The 13,122-nt window shown below is 34.6% G+C and overlaps 1 protein-coding gene across 33 annotated transcripts in view; it reads right to left on the bottom strand.

Moving 5' to 3' along the window:
- The window catches only part of MIA2 (MIA SH3 domain ER export factor 2), a 105,699-nt gene that overhangs the window by 47,721 nt on the left and 44,856 nt on the right, over window positions 1-13,122 (bottom strand). For 24 of the 33 annotated variants that reach the window (XM_059059117.2, XM_059059118.2, XM_067028552.1 and 21 more), the window contains 3 exons: window positions 9,656-9,787; window positions 5,645-5,666; window positions 5,471-5,559 (listed from right to left, as the gene is read on the bottom strand). In XM_059059117.2, the coding sequence (XP_058915100.1) occupies window positions 5,471-5,559; window positions 5,645-5,666; window positions 9,656-9,787 (243 nt within the window). Of the gene's footprint in view, window positions 1-5,470; window positions 5,578-5,644; window positions 5,667-9,651; window positions 9,788-13,122 lie in introns of all 33 variants that reach the window. The other 9 variants (XM_059059124.2, XM_067028547.1, XM_067028556.1 and 6 more) reach the window with 2 other exon arrangements.

A 13,122-nucleotide genomic window follows, 5' to 3' on the forward strand; every position in this document is an offset into this window, starting at 1 on the left:
AAGGTTGAAAGTAAAATAATAGGAAAAGATCTACCATGCAAATGTTCACCAAGTAAAAACTGGGATTATTACACTGTATATCAAAGTCAATTACTACAGGGCTTCCCTGGTGGCACAGTGGTTGAGAATCCACCTGCTGATGCAGGGGACACGGGTTCGTGCCCCAGTCTGGGAAGATCCCACATGCCGCGGAGCAGCTGGGCCTGTGAGCCACAGCCGCTGAGCCTGTGCATCCGGAGCCTGTGCTCCGCAACGGGAGAGGCCACAACAGTGAGAGACCCATATACCACAAAAAATAAATAAATAAATAAAAATCAATTACTACAAATACAAAACAAAAAGACAACCTTCAAAATGGGAGGAAATATCTGTAAATGAAGCAACCAACAAGGGATTAATCTCCAAAATATACAAACAGCTCATGTAGTAGTTCAATTATAAAAAAAAAAATAAATAACCCAATCAAAAAATGGGCAGAAGATCTAAACAGACATTTCTCAAAAAAAAAGACATACAGATGGCCAAAAAGCACATGAGAAGATTCTCAACATCATTAATTATCAGAGAAATGCAAATCAAAACCACAATGAGGGTATCACCTCACACCAGTCACAATGGCCACCTTCAAAAAATCTACAAACAATAAATGCTGGAGAGGGTGTGGAGAAAAGGGAACCCTCTACACTGTTGGTTGGAATATAAATTGGTACAGCCACTATGGAGAACAGTATGGACGCTCTTTAAAAAACTAAAAATAAAACTATGATATGACCCAGCAATCTTACTCCTAGGCATGTACCCAGAGAAAACCATAATTCGAAAAGATACATGTACCCCAATGTTCACTGCAGCACTATTTACAATACAATATCCAGGACATGGAAGTAACCTAAATGTCCATCAACAGAGGAATGGATAAAGAAGATGTAGTACATATATTCAATGGAATATTACTCAGCCATTAAAAAGAATGAAATAATGCCATTTGCAGCAACATGGATGGACCTAGAGATTGTCATACTGAGTGAAGTAAGTTAGACACAGAAAGACAAATATTCTATGATATTGCTTATATGTGGAATCTAAGAAAAAGGGTACAAATGAACTTATTTACAAAACAGAAGTAGAGTCACAGATGTAGAAAACAAACTTATGGTTACCAGGGGATAAGGAGAAGGAGGGATAAACCGGAGACTGGGGCTGACATATACACACTACTATATATAAAATAGATAACTAGTAAGAACCTGCTGTATAGGACAGGGAACTCTACTCAATACTCTGTAATGGCCTATATGGGAAAATAATCTAAAAAATAGTGGATATATGTATATGTATAACTGATTCACTTTGCTGTACACCTGAAACTAACACTACCTAGTAATAAATCAAATATACTCCAATAAAATTTTTTTTAAAAAAGAATTACTACAAATAAAACAGGGGTATTCATAATGATAAAACAGTCAATCTAAGTAAGAAAATAAATAATTTTAAATCTATATGTATCTAACATAGCCTCAATATACATAAAAATAATAAAACTAAAAGAGAAGAATGAACCTACAATCTTAATGGGAAATTTTAACATATTTCTCTCAATAACCAATAGATGATATGAATAAAAAATTAACAAGTGACAATTTTTATATTTATATACCAATAAACTAGTACATAAAATGGTATGGTATTGACACAAGGATAATAATATGTATGTATTTATATTGTATATGAAACATTTACCAAACTCAATCTTATGCAAAGCCAGAAATTAAGTATCCACAAATAAAGGAGCGAAATCATACAAAGAATATTCTCTGAATTAAATATAATTAGGTAGAATTAGGCTAAAACTTAATAACAAATAAACTATTGGGAAATCCCCATACGTTAGGAAAGTAATAAATATCCTAACAAATAACCAATGTTTCAAAGAAAATATCACAATAAAATTTTTAAAATATTTTACACTGAATGATCAGGAAACCATGACATATCAAAACTAATAAGATGCTTTAATAAAAGCCAAACTTGCCAAGTAAATTGTAACTTTAATGCAGAAATTATAAAAGAAGGCTAAAAACTCAATGATTTTAGTATCTATCCCAAGAAGTGATAAAAAAGAAAAGTAAGTAAACCAAAGAAAAGTTAAAAATGAAGTAATAAAGATAGTAATGAATTAGAAAGCAAATAAAGTAAAAAGAATCAAATGAGCTGAAAGATTGTTCTTTGGAAACACTAAAAAAGTTGATAAACCACTGTTAAGGAAAAGATGACAAGGAGAGAAAGAAGGACAGTCAACCTAATATCAGAAATAAAAGAGCAGACCTCTCTAAAGGTCCCATAAATGTTTAGAAAATAACAAGAGAATAAACACTATACCAGCAATGAGCAAATAAAAGATAATTTTTTAAATTCCATTTGCAGTCTCAAAAAATACTTAGAAATAAATTTAGCAAAAGAAGTGTAAACCTAATACTCTGCAAACTACAAAATATTATAGAAATAAAGAAGACCTAAATAAATGGAAAGGTATCCCATATTCATGGATCAGAAGACATAATATTACTAAGATGGCAATAACGCCAAATTGATCTACTGATTCAACATAAGCCCTATCAAAATCCCAGCTAATTTATTTGCAGAAATTGCAAGCTGATCCTAAAATTCACAGAAAATGCAAAAGGCTCAGAATGATCTTGAAAAGTTGGAGGACTTATACTGCCCAATTTCAAACCTTACTGCAAAGCTACACAAATCAAGACCGTGTGAAACTGGCATTAACGACAGACATATAAATCAATGAAATACAACTGAGAGCCCAGAAATGCACCCTCACAATTATGCTCAATTGATTTTCAACAAGGATGCCACAACAATTCAATGGGGAAAGATTAGTCGTTTCAACAAACAGTGCTAAGACAACTGGATATCCACATGCCAAAAATAAAGCTGGACCCCTACCTAACACAATATACAAAAATTAATTCAAAATAGATCAAAGATCTAAACATAAGAGTTAATAGCATAAAACTCTTAGAAGGAAACACAGATGTAAATCTCTGTGACCTTGTTTTAAGCAATAGTTTCTTAGAAATGACACCAAAAGCATAACCAACAAAAGAAAAAATAGATAAACTGAGCATCACCAAAATTTAAAAGTTGTATGCTTCAAAGATACCACCAAGAAAGTGAGGAGAACATGCCACAGAATAAGAAAAAATATTTGCAAATTACATATCTGATAAGGGGCTCATATCTATAATATATAAAGTTAGAACTCAATAACAGAGACAAATAACCCAATTTAAAAATAGACAAAGGGGGCTTCCCTGGTGGCACAGTGGTTAAGAATCCGCCTGCGAATGCAGTGGACACGGGTTCGAGCTCTGGGCTGGGAAGATTCCACATGCCACGGAGCAACTAAGCCCATGTGCCACAAATACTGAGCCTGCACTCTAGAGCCCGCAAGCCACAACTATGGAGGACGCATGCCACAACTACTGAAGCCCGTGCGCCTAGAGTCTGCACTCTGCAACAAAGAGAAGCCACCGCAATGAGAAGCCTGCGCAATGCAACGAAGAGTAGCCCCCGTGCACTGCAACTACAGAAAGCCTGCGCGCAACAACAAAGACCCAATGCAGCCAAAAATTAATTAATTTTTACAAATTAAAAATAAAAATAGGCAAAGGAACTGAGTAGACATTTCTCCAAAGAAAATATATAAATGCCAATAAGCAAATGAAAAGATATTCAACATCACCAGCCATCAGGGAAACGCAAATTAGAACCTCACTGACACAACGCTGTAAACCAACTATACTTCAATAAAAAAAAAAACAAGAAAAACACCTCATTGAGACAACACTTCACATCAACTAGGATGGCTATAATCAAAAAGACATAATAACAAGTGTTGGGAGGGAATTCCCGGGGGGTCCAGTGGTTAGGACTCCACGCTTCCACTGCAGGGGGCACGGGTTCAATCCTTGGTTGGGGAACTAAGGTCCCGCATGCTGCATGGCGTGGCCAAAAAAAAAAAAAGTGTTGGGAAAGATGTGGAGAAAATGCAACATTCACAAACTGCTAGTGGAAATATAAACTAGCACAGCCACTGTGAAACACAATCTGGCAGTTCTTTAAAAAGTTAAATATAGATCCAGCAATTCTACTCCTAGGTATATACCTCAAAGAATTTAAAACATATATCCACACAAAAACTTGTACAAGAATGTCACAACAGCATCATTTATAACAGCCAGAAAGTACAATAACCCAAATGTCCACCGTCTGAAAAATGGATATATCAGTTGTGGTAGGGAATATTATTTGGCAAAAAAATATATTAAGTATTGATACTCAATATCTTTGCAGCCCACATACTGCAACTACTGAAGCCCATGCACCTAGAGCCTGTGCTCCACAACAAGAGAAGCCACTGCAATGAGAAGCTGGCGCACCACAACGAAGAGCAGCCCCTGCTTGACGCAACTAGAGAAAGCCCGCGGGTAGCAACAAAGACCCAACACAGCCAAAAATAAATAAAATTTTAAAAAAATAAAGGTTGTTAAGTTAAAATGAGCCCCTTGGATTAAGATAGGCCCTAATCCATCTTACTGGTGCCCTTACAAGAAGAGGAAATTTGGACACACTGAGAGACATCAGAAACATGCACCTGCACACAGAAAAGACAATGTGAGGAGAGGGCAAGAAGATGACCAGTTATGTCTAAATGATAAGCCTCAGAAGAAACCAAACTTGCCAACACCTTGATCCTGGACCTCTAGCCTCCAAAACTGTGAAAAAAATTAATTTCTATGTAAGTCATCCAGTCTGTGGTATTGTGTTATGGCAGTCCTAGCAAACTAATACAAAGACTAAATGAGTAAAAAAACTAAGTTTCTAAAAGATAACACAGAAGAATATCTTCATACTCTTGAGTACACACAAAAAAATTTAAGTAGGAAACAAATAACAGTCATCAAAAGAAAAGACTGAAAAATTAGACTATGTTACAATTAAGAACTTATGCTTACCAAGACACTATTTGAAATAAAAAGGCAAACCACAGAGTGGAAGAAGATATTTGCAATACATATATCTGACAAAGGACTTGTATCCAAAATATAGAAAAAAATCCTACATATCAAAAGGAAAAAGAGATAAGCATACTTTTTAAAATGTGAAAAAAAAAAACTAGGCAACATGACAAAAAGGATATCCAAATGGCCAATAATCATTAAAAGGTGATTAACCTCATTAGGGAAATGAAAACTGAAACCACAATGAGACATCATTATGCACCTACCGCAATGGCTAAAATTTAGACTGGTAACATGAAAGCCACCGAAGTCTCATACTTTGCAAACAAAGCATGAGTGATCTTCAACTTACACAGAAGTAGCTGCATTGAAAAGTATCAAGTCTTCTGATTCTAACATGATTGTCAACATTTTCAAAAACGTCTTACCTCCTTTTGAACAACACTAAATTTTTCAAGTAGTTTACATTTTTCTTCGATCAGTGTAGAAAGTTCTGCAGCAAGCTTTTTCTCTCTTCCTAAAAACAGAGTTAATGCTATCATGTTTTTAAGTTGATTTAATTGTAAACAACGATGAGATGTAAAATAGAAAAATGAGCTTACCCACATAAAGCCGGCTTCTAACCTGAAACAAATTTTTAACAAAAATTACATTAAAACACACACACATTCAAACACATATAATTTATTTAACTTCTACTGCCAACTTAGAAACAAAAGGTTTGTTATTGCCTTAGTATAAATGTAAGTTCGCCAAAAAGTGTTCTATTTCCAATGAGAAAAATACATATGAAAGTCCTCCTACTGAAGAGTCACATTGTGTATTAGCATATTAAAGGCTCTGAAATAAATCTACCTTAAAGATATCTGTTTCATTTCATTTAGCCCTCTGCTCCTCAAACATATTTGACCCTAAAACAAACTACTTAAGGGAGCCCCTATATCATCTCCCCAGTACTAATATCCAAAATAACACAGTTTGAAAAATGTTACCATGCAGCCATGGATCTGCTGACTATAAAGTATAAAAACTTTTTTCTTCTTTAATCTCTCTCTCAAACAATGAAGGAAAAATTCCATTTATAAGGGGATCAGGTTTAGGACTAAGGTAATCTAAGTAGAGAAAACAGTGGGCACTTAAATGATCTACAGAAGATATACAGGAATAAAATTAAATAAAACAAGATTTAAAAGTCAAGGTACAGGGTTTCCCTGATGGTGCAGTGGTTAGGAATCTGTCTGCCAATGCAGAGGGCACGGGTTCAAGCCCTGATCTGGGAGGATCCCACATGCCACGGAGCAGCTAGGCCTGTGTGCCATGGCTGCCGAGCCTGCGCTCTGGAGCCCGTGAGCCACAACTACTGAGCCCGTGAGCCACAACTGCTGAGGCCTGCGTGCCTAGAGCCTGTGCTCCATGGCAGGAGAGGCCACCGCAATCAGAAGCCCGCATACCAAAGCAAAGAGTCGCCCCCGCTCACCGCAACTCGAGAAAGCCCACGTGCAACAAGACCCAACGCAGCCAAAAATAAAATAAGAATAAAATTATTTAATTAAAAAAGAAAGTCAAGGTACAATATAGTAGGTATAGATGAGGAACAATTAGTGAACTGAAATATCAGATTCAGAAACTATCTCAAAAGGTAACAGTAAACCATTAAAAAAAAAAGGAAAAAAAAGTTAAGAGGGAAGTGAGAAGTAGAAAAGCCAACATCTTAAAAAAATAATAGTCCCATAGAAGAAAGAAAAATGTAAAATGCAGAAGAAACTTCCCAGAATTAAAAAAGATAAAAGATTTCATATTTAAATATTCAAGAGAATTTAAAGAAAATAAGAAAAAAAATCAAACCTGAACATATTATATTGAAATAAGGATATCAAATTAAAAGCCTCCACAGAGAACAGATCACTTACAAATGAATAAGAATCACATTGACACTAGACCTTTCAACAAGTAACATTAGATGTAAAAAGACAAGGAAGTAAAAGGATAGAACTTTGGACACAGAATGCTTATATCAAACAAATTACCATTTCAGCGTGAAGACTTAATTCAAACATCCTCAAGCATACAAAAGGTTTGCCACACAAAGACCAACACTGAAAACAATCTAGAAAGAAGTATTCAAATTTGGGAAGAATTAAATTCAGGAGCCCCTGCAAGAGATATGTCAATTATGGGTGATCAGATATCTTGGTAATATTTGTTGTTATCTTGAGAACTGGAGAAGGGGTGGAGGAGAAAGTAAAAAACAAAAAAATGGAAAAGGAAATATTTTTAGAAACAAAATTCTAGATTATACCAATATGAAAGGGGGTTGGAAAGTGAAAGAGACCAAGGGATGTGAGAGTATGCTAAATAAGGTTTTTGTTTTCTCAGAAGGAAGATTTACTTACAAATGTAGAAAAGAAACGTTAAAAGTGGAACAAATTAATAAAGTATGCTAGAAGAAACTGGTCCAAATACATCAGTAATCAATAATCATAATATATGTAGATACACTAAACTCAGTGAAAAAAGAGATTTTCAGATTATATAAAAGAAATTCATACAGAACTGAATTACTTTAATGTACACCAGAAATTAATACATTGTAAATCAACTATACTCCAACAAAATAAAAATAAAAAAAGAAATTCATACAGGACATAAATTAAGTAAAAGACCACAGAAAGACTGGAAAATATAAGGATGGAAAAAGACACATGAAATATTACCAAAAAGAAAATTGGTCTGGCTATACTAACATCAGATAAGATACTTTAAGACAAAAGTATTGGAAGAGTTATAGAGGGTCACAAGATATTGATAAAAGATTCAATCCACCAAGAAGAGATATAGCAATTCTAAACATGTATCCACCTAACAAAATATACTTAAAATATGTAAAGCAAGAATTGACAAAACTACAGAAAGTAATTGATAAATCCATCATGACAGTGGAATTCAGCCAACTTCTCTTCACTCTTGACAGATGAAGGAAACAACAACAAAAAAAAGAGCAAGAATATGTAATACATGAACACCACAAATTAGTCAATTAGCAAGCTTAACCTAATAATGGATGGATATAGAATGATATACATGTATCTGCTTTCAATAATAATCAGGAACATAAAGAGCACAGAAAAAGTATACATGTATGTGGAACTCTAATATGTAGCATGGCAGATGAATGGGAAGGGAGACTATTCAATAAACAAAGCTGGGAAAAAGGTTATATTGTGGGGGAAGGGGAGTGGGGAATTACACCAACTCCTTACCCCACACTAAACAAAAAGTCAACTCAAGATGGATCAAAGAAAACTGTTTTAATTAAGAATTTCTACTCATCAGAAAACATCTTAAGAAAAATGAAAAGATGTTTCATACTGGAACATATGTAATATAGATAATCAACAAGGATATCATCAAGAATATATAAAGAACTCCTACAAATAAAAAAGAACAAACAAACAACAAACTACTCAAAAGAAAAATAGGTATAAGACATAAATATTTCCCTGAAGAAAAAATACACATGGCCAATAAATGTACTGAGTTTTCAATCTCACTAGTGATCAAGGAATACAAATCAGAAATATGGTTAAGATACCATTCAAGTGGCAAAAACAAAGAATTTCAACAATAACAAGTGTTGGAGATGACACATATCAAATGGATCTCTAGGACCTCTTATATACTACTGTTGGGAGTATAAATTGGTACAATTTGGAAAAGAATTTGGTATTACGTTTTAAAAGCAGAACTTCCAATATACTATATAACCCAGTAATCTCACACCTAGTATATTCCCAAGAGAAACTTACAAATATACAACAGGAAACAAGTATAAAAAACTACCCAGCAGCATTATTTGTAATAGAAAAAAACTTGGAAACAACTCAAAAGGCCCAAGACCATAAAATATATAAATTAATTGTAGTATATTCTTACAATATTCTTAAAATAATCAAAATGGGTCAAAAATATGGATGAATCTTAGCAATATAGGATGGAGTAAAAAAGTTCCAAAACATGATATATGGCATGAGACTAAGCAAAATTACTACATTTCTGAAGGATTTGTGTACATATAACCAAAAAAAAATTTTTTTTTAAGGCATGGGAATAATTAACACAGGATCCAGAACAGGACTACCTCTAGTACAGGGAGGCAGGGGGATGAAATGAGGGAGGATCACCTAAATATAGGTGACAGTCAATGTCTTTGATTCCAGGTTGGGTGGTATATTCACAGATGTTTAGTATACTGTTAAAAATCAACACAGACCCCAAATAATAAGCAAGTAAGAAATAAAGGTAAGCTTTGCTGTATACCTGAAACTTACACAACATTGTGAATCAACTATACTCCAATAAAAATTTTTTAAAAAAGAAAAAGAGGTAGGGTTTTAGTATTATGTGGAATACTCCTACAGAGAATTTTTAAAATTTTTACACTTTAAAAAATTCCTCTAAATCCATATTCAGTTTCTAGTAGCTACACATTAACATGAGTAGCCCACATAACAATAACCTATTTCCTTAAAACAAAAGATATGTTTCTCATATTACTTGTTCAACATGAAGACAGAACGAACATTCTCTTAGTATATAAAGCACTGGTTACTTACCGATCGAAAACTTCTCCACAAAAACAAGAGAATAGCAAAAAATCCAACAATAGTTGCACATATCACTAATTCCCATGGAAAACCACAGAAGTTAGAACCTGGTCTCATATCTTCAGGCAATGCTGCCACAACCTTCAAGACAAAGAAAATTAACCTCTTAAAAATACACTTTTGATAAAAAGTGTTGATTACAAACTGCTATACACTGAATTTTTCTGTGTCCCCCTGCAACCCCAAAATTCTTATGTTGAAACCTAATCCCCAATGTGATGGTATCTGGAAGTAGGGCCCTTTGGAGGTGATTAGCTCCTAAGAGTGGAGCCCTCAGAAATGGTATTAGTGACCTTAGAAAAGAGGCTCCAAGCTCCCTTGACACTTCTACCACGTGAGGTTATGATGAGAAGACTATGAACCAGAAGTGTGCCCTCACCACACACCAGATCCGTGACATCTTTATCTTGGTGTTCCCAGCCTCCAGAACTGTAAGAAAAATGTTTCTTGTTTAAGCCACCCAGTCTATGGTATTTTGTTATAGCAGCCCCAACAGATTAAGACACAAACATAAGTACAAGTTTACATGTAAATACTACTAACACCCTTTTCATGAAATGGGTCCCAGACTATCACCAAACAGCAGGTATCAGAGGGTATTTTTCTGGCAATTTTCAACCACTATCACCAAGTGATGAAGGAAAGTAGTATAGTGAAATTTAATGATTTTCCAACCAGAGTTCTACAGAGATGCCTCAGAGCTTCTGAAAATGAGAGTAAGAGGAAAGAAGGCCAAAGAAAGAAGCTGAATCAGGTGCTCTTACCCCGATTCAACCAGTTTAGGCTTTTTCCATAGAGTATATATTGAGTTCCATATAAGATTTCCCTATGGGGGGAAAAATGGATCTGCTGCTTTAGCAAAGTTTGAAAACCACTGATGAAACCTTGGGTTTAGAATTTGAATCCCTCTTCCCTACCCCTGTAGCTCCCTTCTCTTATCTGTAATGGGAATAAAGCTGCATGAACATGGAGTGCAGGTACTCAATAAAGGTAGCTGTTTCCATTAGTCCTCCAAAGACCATGATCCTATAACCACAGCCTTTCCACATTATTTCTCTCCCTAACAAGTCTTCAGCACAAAACAGCTTAAGGCTTTTGCAGTTGCTTCTGTATTTCATCTTTCTCTGGGTCAGTTCATTATGCACTGTCATCTAATGAGATAATTTTTTCTTTGTTACCAGGCCGCACATATTATTCAATCACATAAAAAGGTGAAAAGTAGGGGGAAAAAATACCCTTTTTTAAGAACAACCTCAAGTCTGATCAGGTTTGACTCTTTCCAGGGTTCAACCCAAAACCTCTATGGCAAATCTTCCCTTTTTAGGCCCCTTCTATCTAGAAAAACACCTTTTAATATCTATTCTCTTCTCCAAAATCTTTTTTGTAACTCTGACCCATATACGCTATCAACACTTCATTAACCTGTATTAAATAAACCTGATTATACCTTTTCTAAAAAACAAAAGTACCCCTTTACCCTGATCTCTGCCTCTGCCTCTCCCTATATTACCCTTGCTACCAGCTCACAGAATTGTGACATTGCTAGAAACAACCAGTGATTTAAAAAAAAAAAAAAAAAATCTATTTCTGCCTCTGAGAAAAAGAGGCATTTGACACACAATGCTGGGAAGAAAAGATGCTTTCTTTACAGTTTACATATTCTCCAACCATCTTACTTTCAGCTAACTATGTCAAAACATAGAATGCACATCACTTCAAAAATCTAATAATCAGAATGATTTCTTTACAACACTATAACACTTTAAGAGACAATTCTAAAAGCATCTCTCAGATTAAACATGTAATTATTTTTAGTATAGTGATATTCCTTAAATCCAATAACATTTTATCAGTCCTTCTATTCTAAAAGGAGATGGTAAATTCTAGGTTAAAGCCTTGAGCTGGTGGAATCTGGTGGGATCTGGTGGACTGAGGAATAGCAAAGAATCTGAGTCACAAGAATGCGTCTCAAATCCATTGCTCAGGTCTTAATTATGCTGGTTTTCTTATGGAGATTTTTCACCCTTAAATTTTAATTAAAATATAGAACCCTATCTCACAAAGGTATAGAAAGAATAACCAAATTTATCAAACATCAATAAATATAATGCAATACACAATTACACATGATTTCTCTTTATTTATTTATTTATTTGCAGTGCGCGGGCCTCTCACTGTTGTGGCCTCTCTCGTTGCGGAGCACAGGCTCCGGACGCGCAGGCTCAGCGGTCATGGCTCACGGGCCCAGCCGCTCTGTGGCATGTGGGATCCTCCCGGACTGGGGCACGAACCTGTGTCCCCTGCATCGGCAGGCGGATTCTCAACCACGGCGCCACCAGGGAAGCCCCCCAATTACACATGATTTGATAAATTGGTCCTAAATTTTAGAAGTAATAGGTAACCCTCCATACAATATGGTAGTGATTAATCACGGAACACTTAAAACCTATTCCACTCCCAAACGTGAGTATTAAAGGAATTCTAGACCAAGTAACTTAAAAGAAGCAATTAACCAAGTTGACATAATACAGTAAGGTTAAATTAAAATTATTTTTCATTTTACCTCAAATAAATATTATATTAATAAAAACAACATAATAAGATGTCAATATACAGGCCCTGAAAATACTTGGCTGTAATGCAAAGTTTTAGGAACCTACACACTCCAATACATAAAACTTAAAAAATAATTTCCGCTTTACATGAAGAGATTTTTTTCCTGTAATTAGTGATAAACCACCAAAAAGTTAAAAAGGGGCACTGATTCACTCATTATTCATAATCAAGTTTGATGAAAACTATTTTTTGTATATTTCTTTCTTAAATCTTTTTACTTTACAAAAATGTAAACTTATAATCATTAATAATAATTCTCCCTTTAAAAGGGTATCAAAAGAGCTTTAGAATCAAATGGTATAAAAAGAGCTAAGGCAGAATAAGAGTTCAACCCAAACAAGATGAAACAGGATCTGTAAAATTAATAATTACCTCACAAGAAGCAGTTAACATTCGTTCAGTCATTCATCCATCTACCCAGCAACTAATTCCACATTTATTAACAAGTTACATTCCAGACACTTTCAAAAATATACTCTTTTCATTTTATCCATTTCCATTGTTTTAATGGAAATTAAACACTAAAACCACTATGCTTATAACTCACAAATCTGTGACTCCGATGCAGATCTGACGCAGCTAAATAAATAAATAAATATTTAAAAAAAAAAATAAAATATATATATATATATATATATATATGCCAGGTCCTAAAATGGGACACAGGCTGGAGAGGAAGGTATATTATTAGACTAAACTGTCTGATTCTTATTCTTCTGGTTTCTTTTTCTTTACGCTCAGTATACAACCATTTAGTAAAGGTTTACTTAAATGTTTCAGTCTTGCTTCAGCAGCCTTAT

Source organism: Kogia breviceps, chromosome 3 (assembly GCF_026419965.1).
Source record: "Kogia breviceps isolate mKogBre1 chromosome 3, mKogBre1 haplotype 1, whole genome shotgun sequence".
NCBI classification, from domain to species: Eukaryota; Metazoa; Chordata; class Mammalia; order Artiodactyla; family Physeteridae; genus Kogia; species Kogia breviceps.